The 23,081-nt window shown below is 36.8% G+C and overlaps 1 protein-coding gene across 1 annotated transcript; it reads right to left on the bottom strand.

Annotated features, from left to right (window-relative positions):
* Nucleotides 1-672: 672 nt before the first annotated feature.
* LOC121415007 (decapping and exoribonuclease protein-like) lies at nt 673-22,801 on the bottom strand. The gene is made up of 6 exons (XM_041608044.1): nt 22,118-22,801; nt 9,049-9,242; nt 8,276-8,483; nt 7,076-7,238; nt 2,803-2,888; nt 673-1,639 (listed from the first exon to the last, which is right to left on the bottom strand). The coding sequence occupies exons 1-6, from the start codon at nt 22,411-22,413 to the stop codon at nt 1,468-1,470; spliced, it is 1,119 nt and encodes a 372-aa protein (XP_041463978.1). The 5' UTR covers nt 22,414-22,801; the 3' UTR covers nt 673-1,467.
* Nucleotides 22,802-23,081: the final 280 nt, after the last annotated feature.

Raw genomic sequence — 23,081 nt, 5'->3', positions numbered from 1 at the left:
TATACCATTTGAATCAGTGGCGTAACTACGGGGGGTGCATGGGGGGCACGTGCCCCCCCCCCCCATCGGCTGGCCAAAAAAAAAACGGGGAAAAGGAGAAAAAAGAGGGAGAAAGGAAGAGAAAAGTTGTGGGGAAAGAAGAAATTATTGTTCATTATAACATGTTATATTACATTATGTTATGTTATATCCCCAAAAAGCATTTTTTCATCACTTTACGAAATATTATTTGCTCAGGGCCTATGTCTTCATTGTTCGTGTTGCTCGCATAGACTGTTTAACGAAATCTATAACCCTGCTGGACTAAAACCTCCCGTTTTCATATCAATATACTGTACGCCAAATATATTTCCTCTCAATTCGAGTTATTGTTTTATGTAGTGACATTTGCTTACTTTCATGACCACTTAAAGTGATTGCCCTATTTTAAGGTCTTAATATAAAACATTTCCTGTTCGTGCTATAGTTCACATTAGATGATTGGTGAGATGTCTGCTCTTCATAACTTCCTAAAATCAGTCCTTAAAATATCAACTTTTCTGATCTCAATATTAAAAATTTACAGCTTGCGCTTCGCGCTCGCATCATTTGGTAAGTGAAATACGTACAGTCTTAGTGAATCCCTGCAAACAAGCCTCTTCAGCTTCAGCTCGCACTTCGCGCTCGCAGTATTTTATTAGTGAGATGCGCATGACTATGACAACAAAATGTGCTTCATGTGTTTAGATGTAATTCTAACAAAATCAGAAAAGGATGGCATTAAAGTATTAGATGACTATGATGAGATATGTATACTCTTAATGGATTCCTAAAATATATTCCTTAAAATGTCCCTGTTTGGGGTCAATATATACAAAAATTTCACCTCGAGCTTCGCGCTAGCATTGTTTGTTTAGCGAGAGGTACTAATTACAAACAAATTGCTTATAATGCCCCTTTTCAGGTCTGAATATCAAAAATTTACAGCTCGCACTTTGCGCTCGCATTATGTAATCAGTGAGGTACATATCCGTTTAATGGCACTGTATGTCCTTGAAATGTCTCTTTAAGGTCAGTATACCTGGCAACTGAGCGCGCCCTAAGTGACTCCAAATTTTTGCTGGTGTCCCCCCCCCCCCCCCCCAATGCCGTGACCCACGGTACGCCACTGATTTGAATGTTTCATACTGGGGACAGATTTATCAATAAGCTGAGGATGTGTAGGGTAAACTATTAAAAGCAGTGCTTGTAATATAAATTTCCTAATTTAATTTGTTTTGATATCTATGAATCTCCTCATTACTTCTAGATAGGAAAGACACAGTGGTGGGTATTTCTCTTCTTGAGTGTTAAAACATTAATATTTAAAGGCTAAATGTCTGAAATCATGTCTTGGAGTCATGATCTTCAAGAATCTCTATAGATCCTGGTTGTCGGTAATCTCGGGGCAATGCTCTTCAAGATTCCCTATATCCTTGCTGTCTGTAATCATTGCTTGGATTCACGATTTTCGATCCACAAGACTTCACGTAGGTACCATTCTGGTAGAATGGCGTAATCATCTTGGCGTTTCTCCAGAAGTTTGAATCTTCTAGCTTGAAGTCTCTTCTTTACACCCTTTCCCTTCATCACCTCGGGCAGCTCCAGACGGTGGACGATTCTTAGCAAAACAACAACATAAAGTACAATCAAACATTACTCTTTTTTGTTTTGATTATTGATGTATAGCATATTACACGCATTATGGCCCGTATTTTGAAGTCAGGTTTAAGTTAGACCACGGTCTAACTCTGTGCTAAAATTATGAGAAGCCAAAATTTCAAAAAATCCGTTAATATTGTATATTTCTTATGTTTACTATTTCGTTTCCTAATGAGGAAAAATACTAAAGTTATTTTTCACAGGCAATTATGAACAATTTGAGTGTCAAATGAGTTAAAGTGGATTTGTGCACTCATTGGCTATCCATAGTTAAACCACAACTTTAGATCACTAAACCCAAGTTCAGAATACGGGCCATTGTGTATTCGGATTTATTCGTTCCTATTTTTTTCTTCTATTACATATTGTGTGTTTGTGTTTGTTGTGTTTTTAGCTCCTTTAATGTTCAGAGAAAAAAATTCATTTCAATTATATTCATTTCACCTTTGCATCAAATGACAATTCATATAATTACAGTAATAACATATTTATAGGATCAAGCAAAATACAGAGAAAACAAATACAAATGTGTGGAATTCAACAAAGGACATGAAGGCAAACGGCCTATCAAAGGCAAATATCCCACTGCGGCTGTAAACAGACAAAGTGTTAAAAACAGATAGGCAAATCACAAAAAGCATGTATTTCGTATCTCCATGGCTTGTGAATAGTGAGGTCAGGTGTCTGTGAGATCCAGTTCCAATAGAAGGCTATAATTAATGTGATATGCACTGTGAATAACATCCCTGCAGTGAAGCATTTTTTACTACAATTTATCATTCAGTTCTTAGGAAGCATTGTCCAGTATTATTGGATGTTATCATGCTCTTGGGGCCCCATTCGGAATAAGAAAATTTTTGTTAATAAACACGTGATTCAGGAGAAAATCACATGAATAAAAATAAGGGGTTATTGGAGAAGGTATAGGTCCCAAAGATACGTCTTATTCAAAAATAAGCATCAAACTGAATGAATTCATAAATGAGATAGAAGAGGTTAAATAGCATGCTTCAAGAAAGCATGGTATACGGATAGAAAAGCTTTAGGTTAAGGCGACTAATATGCCAACCATAATTTATTTTCTGTCTTTTGGTGATATATCAAGACGTCATTATCATTTACCTCGGGTCATCTTCTTTGATCAAGTCCTTGATGTTATCAAGGAGAGTTTGAAAAGTTTCAAAACATGCATCGGCCTCCCAGAATCTCTGCAAAAGAACAACGTAATGAAAATAAAGAATAAAACGGGGGGTCATCATAAGTTGAAAGGTTCTATTCGATTGTTAACTACCCCGCCCCATCCCGACTCTCCCTCATCTTCCAACATTCTGTGTCAGAAACTAACCACGCTCTTCAGGGAATACGTATGATGGTGTAGGCCCTTGTGGTCTACGTTGTAGTAATGATGATTACGGCGATGATAATGATGATGATTATCATTGTTTTCATTTCAATCAGTTTTATTAATTTTCATAATCTCATCACTGCTAATTGCATTTCAAAAATATATTTTCTTAAAAAAATAATATCCATTTCATTAACGATACCATTATTAATTGTTCCATGATTTTTATTGTTATTAACGTCATACATTCATCATCGTCACACCCGATATCTACCAGGACTTGACATAGCATGATACAGGGGTGGCGGAAATGTGCGTGTGTGGGGGTGTAATCGCCTGCAGTATAAGTTTTTAGGCAATATAAACTTTTGTATTTGTCATGACAAGTGTAATAAATTATACCTTAGTCACATTTCCCGTACGGTGGCCGTGCAGCGATTCAAAAACAGTCGTTTTTGTCATGTTTGTCTCGACTGCATAGCAGAGACTATATGGGCGCCGCTTTTCCAACGGCAAAAGAGGCGGCCGCGTCGTCAGCATTAAAATCTTAACCAAGGTTAAGTTTTTTGGAAATGTCATCATAACTAGTATATGTTCAAGTTCAAGTTTAATTTATTAAAAAACCACACATATTTGTACAAATCAATGAACAGACAATACAAAATGATAAATATACATGATAGGCTTTCGAAGACCCCTAAAAAGCAGAGCTTGTGAGTGGGGCCTATAAAATCAGACAATAAATGAGTCGTAAAAAGTAAAGGAAAATACTGTACATAATAAGAATAAAATGCAGATATGTACAGAAAAAAGAGAAAAAGAAAAACAAATATGCAACACATACGCACCCACACACACACCCTCACACGCGCGCACACACGACTAGGCTGGCCAGCGACGTGATAACTCGTAGTTTTATAGAACAACATTTTTATAATTGATTTAACCCAGATTATCAAAGAGATATATTTTACATTGTACTTTAAACCGTTAAGGAGTACTACAGTTCCTAATATCAGCAGGCAACTGGTTCCACTTTTAATACAAGATGTTATGAAAGAATTCAAGGAAACATCAGTTCTTACATAAGGTCGGTGGATAAGATTTTGTTGACGTGTATTGTAATTATGTATTTGGGAATTAAGGGGGAAGATGTCTAAGGTGGCAAATTTGCCGACGAAAATGAAGACAAAACATTAAAATCAAACAATTAAGTGCAACTAACTCATCAAGTGAAACGACTTTAACTGAAGGAATTAGGGTTTACTAGGATGTCTGAAAGTTGAATCGGTGATAAGCCTCAAAATTTTCTTCTGTAAAACTATTCTTTAGTTTGTCAATTTAAGTCTTAAAATTATCGCCCCATGCAATATTGCAGTATGTCAGGTAGGAAAGCACAATGCTGGTATATAAAGTTCTTAAATTACCCTCAGGTAAAACACATCTTAATCTACATATAACACCAACACCTCGAGAAACCATTGTACACACTGACTCTAAGTGGGGTTTCCAAGTCAAATGCTCATCGATAATTACTCATAGAAATTGAACATGCTCACTACGAGCAACATTATGACCTCGAGATTATCATCGAGATTATCCACTGTTTCTGGAATAGTTTTGCCTCTTGATCGAAAAATAATACATTTAGTTTTTTGACATTCAGCAAATGTTTACTATTGGTGGAAGCGCCGTGGTGTAGCAATTATGACTCTCGCCCTAAAATCAGAGGGTCGTGTGTTCGAATCCCACCATGGCCTAGCGCCCTTTGGCAAGGCGTCAATCCACACATTGCCACTCTCACCCATGTGCTAATTGGGTACCGGTAGGAAACAACCGTCATTGTGGTTGGTTTAGCAAGTGTGCGCGTAACAGGCTGCTTGAAATGCTATGAATCCAGTGGCCGGGTAATAATAATTGTGAAGCGCTTTGAACAGTCGTAGATTGATAAAGCGCTTATATAAATGCCAATTATTATTATTATTACAACAGAACCAAGCTAGTAACTTTTTATTTCTATATTCGCGACTGACATAATAACAACGTTTTTATGAGAGAATAACAAACTGGTGTCATCAGCAAACAGAGACTACAAAAATATATATGATGAGTTAATGATATCATTGATGTCGATTAAAATAATAAAGAACCGAGTACCGACCCCTGGGGCACACCGTAGTGAATATTACCAGATTGTGATTTTACGCCATCAACCATGACTATTGAGTATAATCATGTAGTATGAACCAAGCCAGTGCTACTCCGCGTACTCCTTAGTGCTCAAGTTTACTGAGAAGGATGACATGGTCAATCGTATCAAATGCCTTTGACTAATCAAGGAAAATTCCAAGGTAAAAAATACCATTATCAAATGATTCTAGAATACTATTTAATAAGTTGAAAAAACCCATGCTAGTAGAGAATTGTTTACACGGAAAAAAAACAAATTGCTGAGGGACCAAACTGTTTCTTCTCAACAAAAACTCATTTAACCGCTTGTGAACAATTTTCTCCAAGATCTTAGAAAACATAATCAAAAGAGCTAGATCTGTAATTAACAATATTCTTTTTGTCATCTTTTTTTTGGAAAACGGGAACAACCTTAGCTACCTTTAACTTCGATGGAACTATTCCAAGAAATAAAGAGTTAATAAGAATAACACATAATGGTTCAACAAAAGTAATGAATACATTCCTTAACAACCCTAGGGGCTATATCATCAGAACCACCTGACTTTGATGAAACAAAATTAATTATTTAAGAGACAGAAGTTGGTCTAAGAAACAGAGAAAAAATATTTATGAAAAGACTTTTATAATTTCAGTTCTTAATTTTGCAGGCAATCCAATTACAATGGATATCTAGAGGCGTTAAAAACAAAAAGTACCATAGCGCATATAATGTATGAATGATAATTTAACATTTGCAATAATAACCACAATATTCAAGATAAACAGGGAAATTAATTATTAAGGAAAAGGGTATGCCTTAACGGTGGTCAAGTATTACTGAACATCTTGTTTGAGTTTCAGGTCACGTGACCGAGCTCAAAGGCCATTTAGAGTCAATGAACTTAGACCATGGTGTGGGAACCAAAGTACATGGACCTAGTTAATGAATCTTGGACATACTTAATCAAGTATTACTAAATATCCTGAGCTTTAGGTCACATGACTGAGGTCAAAGGTCACTTAGGGTCAATGAATTTTGGCCAAGTTGGGGGAATTTGTGGAATTGTCATCATAACTTTGTAATTTTATGGATCTAATTAAATGAAAATCGTACATAAGATCAACCATGTATCCCTAAATATTCTGTGCGTTTTAGGTCACATGACCAAGGTCAAAGGTCATTTAAGGTCAATGATTTTTGGCCGTGTTAGAAGTATTTGTTACGTTTTTCTAAATGTCGTCATAACTTAGAAAGTATATTGACCTAGTTAATGAAACTAGGACAAAGGGTAATCAAGTATTACTAAACATTCTGAGTTTCAGGCCACATGACTAAGGTCACATATCAGGGTCAATGATCTTTGGCCAAGTTGGGGGTATTTGTGGAATTGTCATCATAACTTTGAAATTTTGTGGATCTAATTCATGAAACTTGGACATAAGCATGATAAGAGCATCCATCTTTCCATGTAAATTCTGTGCGCGTTTCAGGTCAAAAGACTAAGGTCAAAGTTCATTTAAGGTCAATGAGTTTTGGCCGTGTTAGGGGATTTTGTTTAATTTTTGAGTAATCATTCAATAGCTGTTTTCAAAGTCAGCACTGCTGCTATATCAAATCGCGTAATATGCAGGCGAGACTGTCAGAGGCGTTATTCAAACTACCTAAATTTATATCTTGTAGCTGGTACAAAAAAAATAAAATAAACGGCTGTTTTCGAATCGCCGAAGGGAAAATGTGACTGAGATATTGATTGTGTAAATAGGCAAATACATAATGATATGTAATTAATAGGAATAAACACATACCGAGGTAATGATTTGCTGCGAAATCAGAGAAAAAATCAACAAAATATAAATGATTTAGGAATATATTCTTACCCTTCCACTGGACATCATGGGTGCTCTGAGAGGAAGGTGTTCCGTTTTCATTAGCTCTACGGAGGAAAGAATGACTTGTTCCTTCTTATTCTCTCGCCACCCACATATCACCTCAGGAATTCCAGCAATTACTGCCTGGGACCACCACTTAAGAGTGGTATACCTGTATTTGGGAGGAAACAGTACTTTCTGGTGTACTTGTATTTAAAGGTTTCCTACCAAATTACAATAATAAGATATTGAGAAATTTAACATTTCGACATTTTAATCTGCAAATACTTTCTTATAGGAAGCGGCATGACCAACCACTGATTTTAAGCCCCTGTCATCCACGTCCAAATTAACTATAAACATATATTTTCTAAATGCAAAACTGGCCATTACTTAACGATATGGTTTCTGTAAAACAAATTTATATATTTAATCCCGTACCAAAATAATTGTTTCAGCGTCTTCCTAAGCATTTAAGAATAGACATGATAGACAACGCTATGAACGCACCATAATTTCAGTCATTTTGTGCGAAACATAACCCATTTAAAGGTCAATTCCACCCCAGGAAAATGCTGACTTGAATAAATAGAGAAAAAATCAAACTAGCATACTGCTGAAAATTTCATTAAAATCGGATGTAAAATAAGAAAGTTATGACATTTTAAAGTTTCGCTTATTTTCACAAAACAGCGTTATGCACAACTAGGTGAGTCAGTCGACGATGTCCATCACTCACTATTCTTTTGTTTTTTATTGTTTGAATTATACGATATTTCATTTTTTTAATAGATTTGACAATAAGGACCAACTTGACTGAACAATATAGTATTAAACAATGCTAATTCCACATGTTCAGTGAGGAATTAATCATTGTATCATTGACAATAAGAAGAAAATTAGAATATTTCATATAATAAAGTACAAAAGAAATAGTGGATGACGTCATAGTCTCCTTATTTGCATACCAGACAGGATGTGCATATAACTATTTTGTGAAATTAAGCGAAACTTTAAGATGTCATAACTTTCTTATTTTTCATGCGATTTTGATGAAATTTTCATTATGCTTGTTGGATTTTTCTCTTTTTATTCAAATCAACTTTTTGTTGGGGTGGACTTCTCCTTTAAGAGAGGGGTCTTCTGTATAGTAAACCATACATCATGTACATAGTGGGGATTTTCCATTGGTATATACAAATTAGTTACCTCCTAAAATTGTTCTTGTTCTGTTCAGAATTGATTTGATATCTTGTCTTGATATCAATGTAGTTTCCAGGAGGCACTAAGTCGGGATTATCCCGTTCGGCATCGACCCCGTAGCTAAGTATCAGTTTATACCGCTCACATTGAGTTTTCATAACAGCTGAATAATAACTGTCTTCGGGTAAGTTGATATCTGGGTGTGCTCCCTCGACTAGAAGTCATGATTGAAATGATGATTTGAGATAAATAATTTATTTCCACGATAAAATAAAAACATTTGATACATATACAATTATACAAATACAATTTGGATGAAAATAAATGACTTGATCCCAAAATATGGTTACAAGCTTTCCTTCTCCTATCGCTTCATTTCCTCATCCTTATTCTGCTCCAGCCACTTCATATTCCCCGGTCATATTCTTCTTCTTCTCCTCCTCCTTTTTCTTCTCCTTCGTTTTCTTCTTTTTCTTTTTCTTGTTCCTCTTCTTCAGGCTTCTTTTTCTTCTCTTCCTTCATCGTCTTATATTCAATTGGGTCGTAAAAGACCTAGACTTTGATGACAAAGTTCTGGATGGAAGGACCTTTAGCAAGATATTTCCTGTTGTTGTTGTTGTTTTTATTGCTTGTTTAATGTATTTAAATATATTATTTATGGAATTCAGTATGTATAATTATCACGGGGGGGGTCGGGGAGGGGTTTCTCCAAATAAACGCGTATTTCCAACATATATAAAGGATTTTTGAGAGAATTATGATAATTTACATCATCTTACCAAGTGTCAAGTGTCTCTCAAAATTCTTAAAGCAGTAATTCGCGTCTACCGCAGATGTGGGTTTGACTTTGAACGTTTCCATATAGTAGGTACCATTACAAAGAGTGACGAGAATTTCCATGCGATCAGGAGTCTCAACAGCACGAAGAAGACGACAGAACACACCGCGTTGACCAAAGAAATCGATATCCAGTCTATTTTGTAAAAAAGAAGGAAATTATGCCCTAAATTAATTACTACGAAGTAATATAATACCGGGAATATAATACCACTCTGGACAAATGCATATAGGTCTAGACATATTCCAGTGCCTTCTGTAAGGCCCCGTCTTGATTACAAAGAGTTGCGATTGATGCGATCAACCACAGCCATGAAAAGCAACGTCAACATCTAAAATGCATGTTTTGTTCAAAATATTTCCTAGATAATGCTGTTTATTCATATATCATTTAGGCCATTCTTCATAGGCGGATCCAGCTTTTGGCGAAAGGGGAGGAGGGGTGCCGCACTGCCGAGCGGCGCACATATTTTTGCACTTCACCGGCGCCATAAAAGAAAATGTCGAAAAAGGGGTAAGTCTGACCCTGTCAAATACTCTTCAAAATGTCGAACATATATTTGAAAAAAATAAAAACGATAGAGTAAACGGACCGAGCTACAAAAGTATTTGGTGCACATCTCACAATTGCACATTTTTCATAGTTTTAAAGGAAAAAATGTGTTTTCACAACAGCTGATCAGGAATTTGCCCCCCCCCCCCTTGCTGTGTACGACCATTCCCTGAAGTCCACTTAAAGATCTCTCATTATAACAGAAAATATACATCAATTTAACACATATAATCTTTCTAAAACATATAGAGAGAAATTGAATAACTTATTAAAGAAAGAAACAAGCAAAAAGTAACACAAATTATGCATGTTATGTGCGATTTTAAAATCTCGTGTACTTACCCTTTTATTGCGATGAGGCTGTATATTAATTGAGATACAATTTTTTAAAACTATATATATATATACACACAGGGGCGTCGATCCTTTTTTTTCAGATTGAGGGGGCAAAGGCGCTCGATCACAAAAAGCAAACAAACTCACACACACAAACACGCACACGCACACACACATGACTCATGAGATAGAGACACATATCTCACCGACAAATTAATGCGAGCGCGAAGCGCGAGCTGAAATTTTTATAGTATACTGACCTGAAAACAGGAAAAAGGTGCCTGTTTAGGACTGTTTGTAGTAACTCATGAGGAGGATACATATCTCACTACAGATAATGCGAGTACCGAGGGTGAGCCGAAATGTCTTTATATTCTGACCAGAAAGCTTGATATTCTAAGCATTTTTGGTATCAATGATTAAGATGGCTATCTAAAAAAACAATAGATGCGAGCGCGAAACGCGAGCTTAAAATTTTGACAATTCGACCTGAAAGAATGACAGATTAATGGACGTTTTTAATAAAGAACAAGACTATATCCAACAAAAGATTATTGCAAATCGAAGCGGGAGTTCTTTTGAGGTTCAGAACTGAAAACGGAACATTCTATTCACCCATCTAATCATGAAAAGTATGGGGTTTGCTACGGAAATGATGCGAGCGCGAAGCGCGAGCTGAAAATTTTTTATTCCAATCTGAAAAGCGGACAATTTGAGCACGATTTTAAATAAAGAACGAGTTGTTTAGCTCAATCTCCATGATCTCGTTTGCTGATTTCTGTGTAACATTCCATCTTATTGTATTTTTGCACATACGGAATTATTGGGGGAGGGCGAAACGATATGTTTGCCCCCCCCCCCCTACACAATGATGCTACATCATGAATCATTTGGAATACATCACCAATCCAGGTATATATATATTATCATTCAATTTTCATGTACATGAGGCCTATATACAGAAATTTGGTATTTATATATAATGTGATTCTAAATGATGAGTAATTTTTATCTAATTACTTTGATGAAACTGGATATAATGCTTATGACCAGAATTCAGAAAGAGATCCTTCAAGACAGAGCTTTGGAAATAGATCTCCAGTTTTATAGATATCGTTATCTTCGTTTTAAACTTCTTCCAGAGTGATCAGATGAATAATATCTCACTTAATGGAAGATGAAAATAATCAAATTTTGTGGTGTAAACATTTAAACGTTAAAACAAAGGTATTGACAAACTGTATTTATACATTGAAAATTATATTTAGTGGTTTAAGATCTAACGAATATACGTCTGGTTGCGTAATTATACGCTCCTGGTATAAGCAACGGGTTTTAGCAAAGTTTTGGACTAAAATATCGAATCATCTTCATAAAACACTGTAGTAGCTGGCTTACACTAAAGGCCAAAGAGGTGGCACAATGTGGAATGTGTAAAGAAGAAAGGTGACTGACCTCTTTCCTACTAAAGCATCAAATTAAATGATTTGCTCTACACTTTTGTATGATTTTGGGATTTTTTACATAACAAATTAAAGATTTCATGACATCTGTGGGCAACTGTCCCGCCCCAATCCACTCTGTAAGGGCATGCGATAAGCTTTGTTATTCGTTACGACCATTCATAGAGCTATAGCTCTATGGACCATTTAACAATAAAATGTATAACCAGGTGCCGCTTGACCAGTGCCGATCTAGATTTGGTTGGCCATAGGCCCTTCTTCATTATTCTACTGGCGCCAATTTATTGGAATCAGGGGACGCTGATCATTCTTGACCGGCGCCGATTCAAATTTAGGTGGCGCCGGTTAAGACAAAGGCAGCGCCGATTTGTCTTGACCGGCGCCGATTTAAACAAGTAGTGCTGATTATTTTTTCCGACGTCACGTAAGATTCAGACAGCGGCAATTTATAATCGACTGGCACCGATTAAGAACCAGGAGACGCGGATTTATAACCAGATGGCGCCGATTATTCTTGACCAGCCCCGATTTAGATAATAGATGGCGCTGATTATCCTTGATCGGCGCCGGTTAAGAACTCTGGCAGCGCCGATTGTTCTTTATGTAAGGGTATAATTTTAAAGAAAATTAAATGATCTATTTATTGATATTAATTACACAATGATATGTACTAAAACCGAAGAGGGATCATCGATCAAATTCAGATTTGACCTGAAAGAATGACAGTTTAATGGACGTTTTTAATAAAGAACACGACTATATTCAACAAAGATTATTGCAAATCGAAGCGGGGGTTCTTTTGAGGTTCAGAACTGAAAACGGAACATTCTATTCACCCACCTAATCATGAAAAGTATGGGGTTTGCTACGGAAATGATGCGAGCGCGAAGCGCGAGCTGAAATTCTTTTATTCCAATCTGAAAAGCGGACAATTTGAGCACGATTTTAAATAAAGAACGAGTTGTTTAGCTCAATCTCGTTTGCTGATTTCTGTGTAACATTCCATCTTATTGTATTTTTGCACATATGGAATTATTGGGGGAGGGCGAAACGATATGTTTGCCCCCCCCCCCCCCTACACAATGATGCTACATCATGAATCATTTGGAATACATCACCAATCCAGGTATATATATATTATCATTCAATTTTCATGTACATGAGGCCTATATACAGAAATTTGGTATTTATATATAATGTGATTCTAAATGATGAGTAATTTTTATCTAATTACTTTGATAAAACTGGATATAATGCTTATGACCAGAATTCAGAAAGAGATCCTTCAAGACAGAGCTTTGGAAATAGATCTCCAGTTTTATAGATATCGTTATCTTCGTTTTAAACTTCTTCCAGAGTGATCAGATGAATAATATCTCACTTAATGGAAGATGAAAATAATCAAATTTTGTGGTGTAAACATTTAAACGTTAAAACAAAGGTATTGACAAACTGTATTTATACATTGAAAATTATATTTAGTGGTTTAAGATCTAACGAATATACGTCTGGTTGCGTAATTATACGCTCCTGGTATAAGCAACGGGTTTTAGCAAAGTTTTGGACTAAAATATCGAATCATCTTCATAAAACACTATAGTAGCTGGCTTACACTAAAGGCCAAAGAGGTGGCACAATGTGGAATGTGTAAAGAAGAAAGGTGACTGACCTCTTTCCTACTAAAGCATCAAATTAAATGATTTGCTCTACACTTTTGTATGATTTTGGGATTTTTTACATAACAAATTAAAGATTTCATGACATCTGTGGGCAACTGTCCCGCCCCAATCCACTCTGTAAGGGCATGCGATAAGCTTTGTTATTAGTTACGACCATTTAACAATAAAATGTATAACCAGGTGCCGCTTGACCGGTGCCGATCTAGATTTGGTTGGCCATAGGCCCTTCTTCATTATTCTACTGGCGCCAATTTATTGGAATCAGGGGACGCTGATCATTCTTGACCGGCGCCGATTCAAATTTAGGTGGCGCCGGTTAAGACAAAGGCAGCGCCGATTTGTCTTGACCGGCGCCGATTTAAACAAGTAGTGCTGATTATTTTTTCCGACGTCACGTAAGATTCAGACAGCGGCAATTTATAATCGACTGGCACCGATTAAGAACCAGGAGACGCGGATTTATAACCAGATGGCCCCGATTATTCTTGACCAGCCCCGATTTAGATAATAGATGGCGCTGATTATCCTTGATCGGCGCCGGTTAAGAACTCTGGCAGCGCCGATTGTTCTTTATGTAAGGGTATAATTTTAAAGAAAATTAAATGATCTATTTATTGATATTAATTACACAATGATATGTACTAAAACCGAAGAGGGATCATCGATCAAATTCAGATTTGACCTGAAAGAATGACAGTTTAATGGACGTTTTTAATAAAGAACAAGACTATATCCAACAAAAGATTATTGCAAATCGAAGCGGGAGTTCTTTTGAGGTTCAGAACTGAAAACGGAACATTCTATTCACCCATCTAATCATGAAAAGTATGGGGTTTGCTACGGAAATGATGCGAGCGCGAAGCGCGAGCTGAAAATTTTTTATTCCAATCTGAAAAGCGGACAATTTGAGCACGATTTTAAATAAAGAACGAGTTGTTTAGCTCAATCTCCATGATCTCGTTTGCTGATTTCTGTGTAACATTCCATCTTATTGTATTTTTGCACATACGGAATTATTGGGGGAGGGCGAAACGATATGTTTGCCCCCCCCCCTACACAATGATGCTACATCATGAATCATTTGGAATACATCACCAATCCAGGTATATATATATTATCATTCAATTTTCATGTACATGAGGCCTATATACAGAAATTTGGTATTTATATATAATGTGATTCTAAATGATGAGTAATTTTTATCTAATTACTTTGATGAAACTGGATATAATGCTTATGACCAGAATTCAGAAAGAGATCCTTCAAGACAGAGCTTTGGAAATAGATCTCCAGTTTTATAGATATCGTTATCTTCGTTTTAAACTTCTTCCAGAGTGATCAGATGAATAATATCTCACTTAATGGAAGATGAAAATAATCAAATTTTGTGGTGTAAACATTTAAACGTTAAAACAAAGGTATTGACAAACTGTATTTATACATTGAAAATTATATTTAGTGGTTTAAGATCTAACGAATATACGTCTGGTTGCGTAATTATACGCTCCTGGTATAAGCAACGGGTTTTAGCAAAGTTTTGGACTAAAATATCGAATCATCTTCATAAAACACTATAGTAGCAGGCTTACACTAAAGGCCAAAGAGGTGGCACAATGTGGAATGTGTAAAGAAGAAAGGTGACTGACCTCTTTCCTACTAAAGCATCAAATTAAATGATTTGCTCTACACTTTTGTATGATTTTGGGATTTTTTACATAACAAATTAAAGATTTCATGACATCTGTGGGCAACTGTCCCGCCCCAATCCACTCTGTAAGGGCATGCGATAAGCTTTGTTATTCGTTACGACCATTCATAGAGCTATAGCTCTATGGACCATTTAACAATAAAATGTATAACCAGGTGCCGCTTGACCAGTGCCGATCTAGATTTGGTTGGCCATAGGCCCTTCTTCATTATTCTACTGGCGCCAATTTATTGGAATCAGGGGACGCTGATCATTCTTGACCGGCGCCGATTCAAATTTAGGTGGCGCCGGTTAAGACAAAGGCAGCGCCGATTTGTCTTGACCGGCGCCGATTTAAACAAGTAGTGCTGATTATTTTTTCCGACGTCACGTAAGATTCAGACAGCGGCAATTTATAATCGACTGGCACCGATTAAGAACCAGGAGACGCGGATTTATAACCAGATGGCGCCGATTATTCTTGACCAGCCCCGATTTAGATAATAGATGGCGCTGATTATCCTTGATCGGCGCCGGTTAAGAACTCTGGCAGCGCCGATTGTTCTTTATGTAAGGGTATAATTTTAAAGAAAATTAAATGATCTATTTATTGATATTAATTACACAATGATATGTACTAAAACCGAAGAGGGATCATCGATCAAATTCAGATTTGACCTGAAAGAATGACAGTTTAATGGACGTTTTTAATAAAGAACAAGACTATATCCAACAAAAGATTATTGCAAATCGAAGCGGGAGTTCTTTTGAGGTTCAGAACTGAAAACGGAACATTCTATTCACCAATCTAATCATGAAAAGTATGGGGTTTGCTACGGAAATGATGCGAGCGCGAAGCGCGAGCTGAAATTCTTTTATTCCAATCCGAAAATCGGACAATTTGAGCACGATTTTAAATAAAGAACGAGTTGTTTAGCTCAATCTCGTTTGCTGATTTCTGTGTAACATTCCATCTTATTGTATTTTTGCACATACGGAATTATTGGGGGAGGGCGAAACGATATGTTTGCCCCCCCCCCTACACAATGATGCTACATCATGAATCATTTGGAATACATCACCAATCCAGGTATATATATATTATCATTCAATTTTCATGTACATGAGGCCTATATACAGAAATTTGGTATTTATATATAATGTGATTCTAAATGATGAGTAATTTTTATCTAATTACTTTGATAAAACTGGATATAATGCTTATGACCAGAATTCAGAAAGAGATCCTTCAAGACAGAGCTTTGGAAATAGATCTCCAGTTTTATAGATATCGTTATCTTCGTTTTAAACTTCTTCCAGAGTGATCAGATGAATAATATCTCACTTAATGGAAGATGAAAATAATCAAATTTTGTGGTGTAAACATTTAAACGTTAAAACAAAGGTATTGACAAACTGTATTTATACATTGAAAATTATATTTAGTGGTTTAAGATCTAACGGATATACGTCTGGTTGCGTAATTATAAGCTCCTGGTATAAGCAACGGGTTTTAGCAAAGTTTTGGACTAAAATATCGAATCATCTTCATAAAACACTATAGTAGCTGGCTTACACTAAAGGCCAAAGAGGTGGCACAATGTGGAATGTGTAAAGAAGAAAGGTGACTGACCTCTTTCCTACTAAAGCATCAAATTAAATGATTTGCTCTACACTTTTGTATGATTTTGGGATTTTTTACATAACAAATTAAAGATTTCATGACATCTGTGGGCAACTGTCCCGCCCCAATCCACTCTGTAAGGGCATGCGATAAGCTTTGTTATTAGTTACGACCATTTAACAATAAAATGTATAACCAGGTGCCGCTTGACCGGTGCCGATCTAGACTTGGTTGGCCATAGGCCCTTCTTCATTATTCTACTGGCGCCAATTTATTGGAATCAGGGGACGCTGATCATTCTTGACCGGCGCCGATTCAAATTTAGGTGGCGCCGGTTAAGACAAAGGCAGCGCCGATTTGTCTTGACCGGCGCCGATTTAAACAAGTAGTGCTGATTATTTTTTCCGACGTCACGTAAGATTCAGACAGCGGCAATTTATAATCGACTGGCACCGATTAAGAACCAGGAGACGCGGATTTATAACCAGATGGCCCCGATTATTCTTGACCAGCCCCGATTTAGATAATAGATGGCGCTGATTATCCTTGATCGGCGCCGGTTAAGAACTCTGGCAGCGCCGATTGTTCTTTATGTAAGGGTATAATTTTAAAGAAAATTAAATGATCTATTTATTGATATTAATTACACAATGATATGTACTAAAACCGAAGAGGGATCATCGATCAAATTCAGATTTGACCTGAAAGAATGACAGTTTAATGGACGTTTTTAATAAAGAACAAGACTATATCCAACAAAAGATTATTGCAAATCGAAGCGGGAGTTCTTTTGAGGTTCAGAACTGAAAACGGAACATTCTATTCACCCATCTAATCATGAAAAGTATGGGGTTCGCTACGGAAATGATGCGAGCGGGAAGCGCGAGCTGAAAATTTTTTATTCCAATATGAAAAGCGGACAATTTTAAGCCGATTTTAAATAAAGAACGAGTTGTTTAGCTCAATCTCCATGATCTCGTTTGCTGATTTCTGTGTAACATTCCATCTTATTGTATTTTTGCACATACGGAATTATTGGGGGAGGGCGAAACGATATGTTTGCCCCCCCCCCCTACACAATGATGCTACATCATGAATCATTTGGAATACATCACCAATCCAGGTATATATATATTATCATTCAATTTTCATGTACATGAGGCCTATATACAGAAATTTGGTATTTATATATAATGTGATTCTAAATGATGAGTAATTTTTATCTAATTACTTTGATGAAACTGGATATAATGCTTATGACCAGAATTCAGAAAGAGATCCTTCAAGACAGAGCTTTGGAAATAGATCTCCAGTTTTATAGATATCGTTATCTTCGTTTTAAACTTCTTCCAGAGTGATCAGATGAATAATATCTCACTTAATGGAAGATGAAAATAATCAAATTTTGTGGTGTAAACATTTAAACGTTAAAACAAAGGTATTGACAAACTGTATTTATACATTGAAAATTATATTTAGTGGTTTAAGATCTAACGAATATACGTCTGGTTGCGTAATTATACGCTCCTGGTATAAGCAATGGGTTTTAGCAAAGTTTTGGACTAAAATATCGAATCATCTTCATAAAACACTATAGTAGCAGGCTTACACTAAAGGCCAAAGAGGTGGCACAATGTGGAATGTGTAAAGAAGAAAGGTGACTGACCTCTTTCCTACTAAAGCATCAAATTAAATGATTTGCTCTACACTTTTGTATGATTTTGGGATTTTTTACATAACAAATTAAAGATTTCATGACATCTGTGGGCAACTGTCCCGCCCCAATCCACTCTGTAAGGGCATGCGATAAGCTTTGTTATTCGTTACGACCATTCATAGAGCTATAGCTCTATGGACCATTTAACAATAAAATGTATAACCAGGTGCCGCTTGACCAGTGCCGATCTAGATTTGGTTGGCCATAGGCCCTTCTTCATTATTCTACTGGCGCCAATTTATTGGAATCAGGGGACGCTGATCATTCTTGACCGGCGCCGATTCAAATTTAGGTGGCGCCGGTTAAGACAAAGGCAGCGCCGATTTGTCTTGACCGGCGCCGATTTAAACAAGTAGTGCTGATTATTTTTTCCGACGTCACGTAAGATTCAGACAGCGGCAATTTATAATCGACTGGCACCGATTAAGAACCAGGAGACGCGGATTTATAACCAGATGGCGCCGATTATTCTTGACCAGCCCCGATTTAGATAATAGATGGCGCTGATTATCCTTGATCGGCGCCGGTTAAGAACTCTGGCAGCGCCGATTGTTCTTTATGTAAGGGTATAATTTTAAAGAAAATTAAATGATCTATTTATTGATATTAATTACACAATGATATGTACTAAAACCGAAGAGGGATCATCGATCAAATTCAGATTTGACCTGAAAGAATGACAGTTTAATGGACGTTTTTAATAAAGAACAAGACTATATCCAACAAAAGATTATTGCAAATCGAAGCGGGGGTTCTTTTGAGGTTCAGAACTGAAAACGGAACATTCTATTCACCCACCTAATCATGAAAAGTATGGGGTTTGCTACGGAAATGATGCGAGCGCGAAGCGCGAGCTGAAATTCTTTTATTCCAATCTGAAAAGCGGACAATTTGAGCACGATTTTAAATAAAGAACGAGTTGTTTAGCTCAATCTCGTTTGCTGATTTCTGTGTAACATTCCATCTTATTGTATTTTTGCACATATGGAATTATTGGGGGAGGGCGAAACGATATGTTTGCCCCCCCCCCCCTACACAATGATGCTACATCATGAATCATTTGGAATACATCACCAATCCAGGTATATATATATTATCATTCAATTTTCATGTACATGAGGCCTATATACAGAAATTTGGTATTTATATATAATGTGATTCTAAATGATGAGTAATTTTTATCTAATTACTTTGATGAAACTGGATATAATGCTTATGACCAGAATTCAGAAAGAGATCCTTCAAGACAGAGCTTTGGAAATAGATCTCCAGTTTTATAGATATCGTTATCTTCGTTTTAAACTTCTTCCAGAGTGATCAGATGAATAATATCTCACTTAATGGAAGATGAAAATAATCAAATTTTGTGGTGTAAACATTTAAACGTTAAAACAAAGTTATTGACAAACTGTATTTATACATTGAAAATTATATTTAGTGGTTTAAGATCTAACGAATATACGTCTGGTTGCGTAATTATACGCTCCTGGTATAAGCAACGGGTTTTAGCAAAGTTTTGGACTAAAATATCGAATCATCTTCATAAAACACTATAGTAGCTGGCTTACACTAAAGGCCAAAGAGGTGGCACAATGTGGAATGTGTAAAGAAGAAAGGTGACTGACCTCTTTCCTACTAAAGCATCAAATTAAATGATTTGCTCTACACTTTTGTATGATTTTGGGATTTTTTACATAACAAATTAAAGATTTCATGACATCTGTGGGCAACTGTCCCGCCCCAATCCACTCTGTAAGGGCATGCGATAAGCTTTGTTATTAGTTACGACCATTTAACAATAAAATGTATAACCAGGTGCCGCTTGACCAGTGCCGATCTAGATTTGGTTGGCCATAGGCCCTTCTTCATTATTCTACTGGCGCCAATTTATTGGAATCAGGGGACGCTGATCATTCTTGACCGGCGCCGATTCAAATTTAGGTGGCGCCGGTTAAGACAAAGGCAGCGCCGATTTGTCTTGACCGGCGCCGATTTAAACAAGTAGTGCTGATTATTTTTTCCGACGTCACGTAAGATTCAGACAGCGGCAATTTATAATCGACTGGCACCGATTAAGAACCAGGAGACGCGGATTTATAACCAGATGGCCCCGATTATTCTTGACCAGCCCCGATTTAGATAATAGATGGCGCTGATTATCCTTGATCGGCGCCGGTTAAGAACTCTGGCAGCGCCGATTGTTCTTTATGTAAGGGTATAATTTTAAAGAAAATTAAATGATCTATTTATTGATATTAATTACACAATGATATGTACTAAAACCGAAGAGGGATCATCGATCAAATTCAGATTTCCAAACTTTTTTGAGGAGAGTTTATTATTTTATTTCATATTGTCTGGTCACGTGACATTTTAGAGGGTCACGTGTGACATACAGGTTAAACCAAGATTCAGTTTTTGAAATGCCATCATAAGTCTGACAGTGTATGGATGTAGTACATGAAACTTAGACATAAAGGTAATGGTGTATCACTAAACATCCTGTATGATTTTTAGGTCACATAACTAAGGTCAAAGGTCATTTAGGGTCAATAAACTTTGGCCATGTTGGAGGGTTGTTTTTTAATTATTACCATAACTTTGAAAGTATAAAGATCAATTTCATGAAACTTGAACATCAGAGTATAATCAAGTATCATTGAACATCCTTCGTGAGTTTGAGGTCACATGATCAAGGTCAAAGGTCATTTAAGGTCAATTATCTTTGGCAAGGTTAAGGATATTTGTTGAATTGCCATCATAACTTTGGAAGTGTATGGATCTTGTTCACGAAAAATTGACATACTGAGGGTAATTATCACTGATCGTCTTGCAGGAGTCTTAGACGAATGTTCAAGATCAATGGTTATTTCAGGGTCAGTGAACTTAAAGTTTAGTATCATTATGAATGGTGTTTATTGTGAATAATTATTCAAAAGTTGTTTTCAAAGTCAGCATTGCTGCTATATAGGATCATGTCATGCAGGCGAGATCGCCAGAAGCATTCCACTAGTTTATAGTCAACATCTTAAAAAAAATGTTCCTGGGCAAAAAAAACCCAAACAATTATCATATTCATGGAATAGGGACTTGGAAAATCAAAATCTTAACCTTGGTTAAGTTTTCAATACTGAAATTACATGTCCACAAGGTCAAAGTGACCTAATGCGACCTGAAACTTATGTTAATTAAAACATGATGTTGATTTCCAAGTTTCATGAACAGAGTTCTTAAAATTAATAATAATAATAATAGCTGTATTCATAAAGCGCTTTTTGCCTGAGGATACAAAGTGCTGCTAGCATTGCCCCGGCTTTAGCTCGAGCTACCATCACCGGCGCTCAGTGCATTCAAGGATATAATCCTGCCGGGTACCCATTCACCTCACCTGGGTCGAGTGCAGCAAATTGTGGATAAATTTCTTGCTGAAGGAAAACACACCATGGCTAGAATTCGAACCCACGATATAATTTACTAATGAAGTTATGCCATTTCAAAATCTTAACCTGTCAAGATATGATGTTGACAATGCCACCATATGAAAAGCAGCACTTACACGTAATATCTTACACATAATATCTTTTGTTTTGATTTTGATTTGTGATTCATGTTTGTGATCACTCGCTTTATAAAAATTGATCAAGCAAAGCCTTGATTCGCTAGAGAGGGTTAAAGAGTCCAGTCATTCCTGCAAGAGCATGTTTTGTTTTCAAGCAAAAACATTGTAAGTTACACTCGTGACCAATTGTCAATCTTATTAACACTTATTATGAGTTCATATTTGGTGAGATGCAAGGTAACCTAGATTTAGCTTTTGAGAAAAAAATGATGCTAATACCAGAGCTTGAGGACATATGTGTGACATTTGAAGGTAATTAATTTCTTTTGTTAATTATACCTATGGATACCTAGGGAAGTATATGAATGTAGGCATGTTATGCCTCTGTGTTACCTTCTATCTCTTCCATTGTCTGATATCTGAAGTATATCGTGTTCTTCTAGATCTGCTTGATGACGTCGCATCCATTCCAACAGTGATGTCATGGGCTGTAACTCTCCTTGCCCTGATGTTGGTCTGGTATCTGGGTTGTAATCTTCGATTCCCTCCTGGAGGTTAGTACCGCGGAGATCATCGTCGGGATCGACGAAGATGTGTCTCATTCGTTTGTCATCGTGGTACACGCCGTCCTCAACGGAGAAATTACCAAGTACCTGATGAAAAAGGCCTGGAATGGAAGCTGAAGCCATGTCATCAAATCCAGGATTAAATCCTACTTGTTAAAAGAATTTTGAAAACGTCGAACATGTACTCTATCAAAAATTGGAGGAGGGAAAAGAACGTAATTTATGTGGGAAGAATAAAAAAATTCCCCTGCTACATCCACGACAGCGAAATACTGAACAAGTTGAGCAAGTAATAACCAACTTTCCACCGGTTGAGCAAATTCTAATGCCAGACCCGTGGAGCTTTAATGGCACATACGCGCTTGAGACGTTTTGACAATTTATCCTTACACCTACATAAAATGTTCAAATCATGAAGTGGTACTACCGACTGGTTTGTCACATCTAACACGTCTAACTGGGAATTCCCAATTTTTTCTGTCAGTTTATTTTGCAAGAATGGGAGCGGTTTGACATGTATTGCGCAATATTTCAGGCTAAATAATTTGATATCAGTAATGAAAGGGCGGCGATCATGGGGGGCATAGTGCCTACCCACACTTTTTGAAGCACTAAACAATTGCTCTTTTACGCAAGAAAAATGCCCCCTCACGAACATGTACAGAGCCCCTTTCATCGGAAGAAGACCCCTTTTAGGTATTTCCAAGAGCCCATTGTCGATCCAACGTACGTGGCCGCCATGGGCGTCAATCGGTGGGGGACGGGGGAGACGTGTTCCCCCCCCCCATGAT

The sequence above is a fragment of the Lytechinus variegatus genome, chromosome 5 (genome assembly GCF_018143015.1).
Source record: "Lytechinus variegatus isolate NC3 chromosome 5, Lvar_3.0, whole genome shotgun sequence".
In the NCBI taxonomy this organism is placed as follows: Eukaryota; Metazoa; Echinodermata; class Echinoidea; order Temnopleuroida; family Toxopneustidae; genus Lytechinus; species Lytechinus variegatus.
Note: the sequence above shows the minus strand (reverse complement) of the source record. Positions and strands in the feature narration are given on the sequence as shown.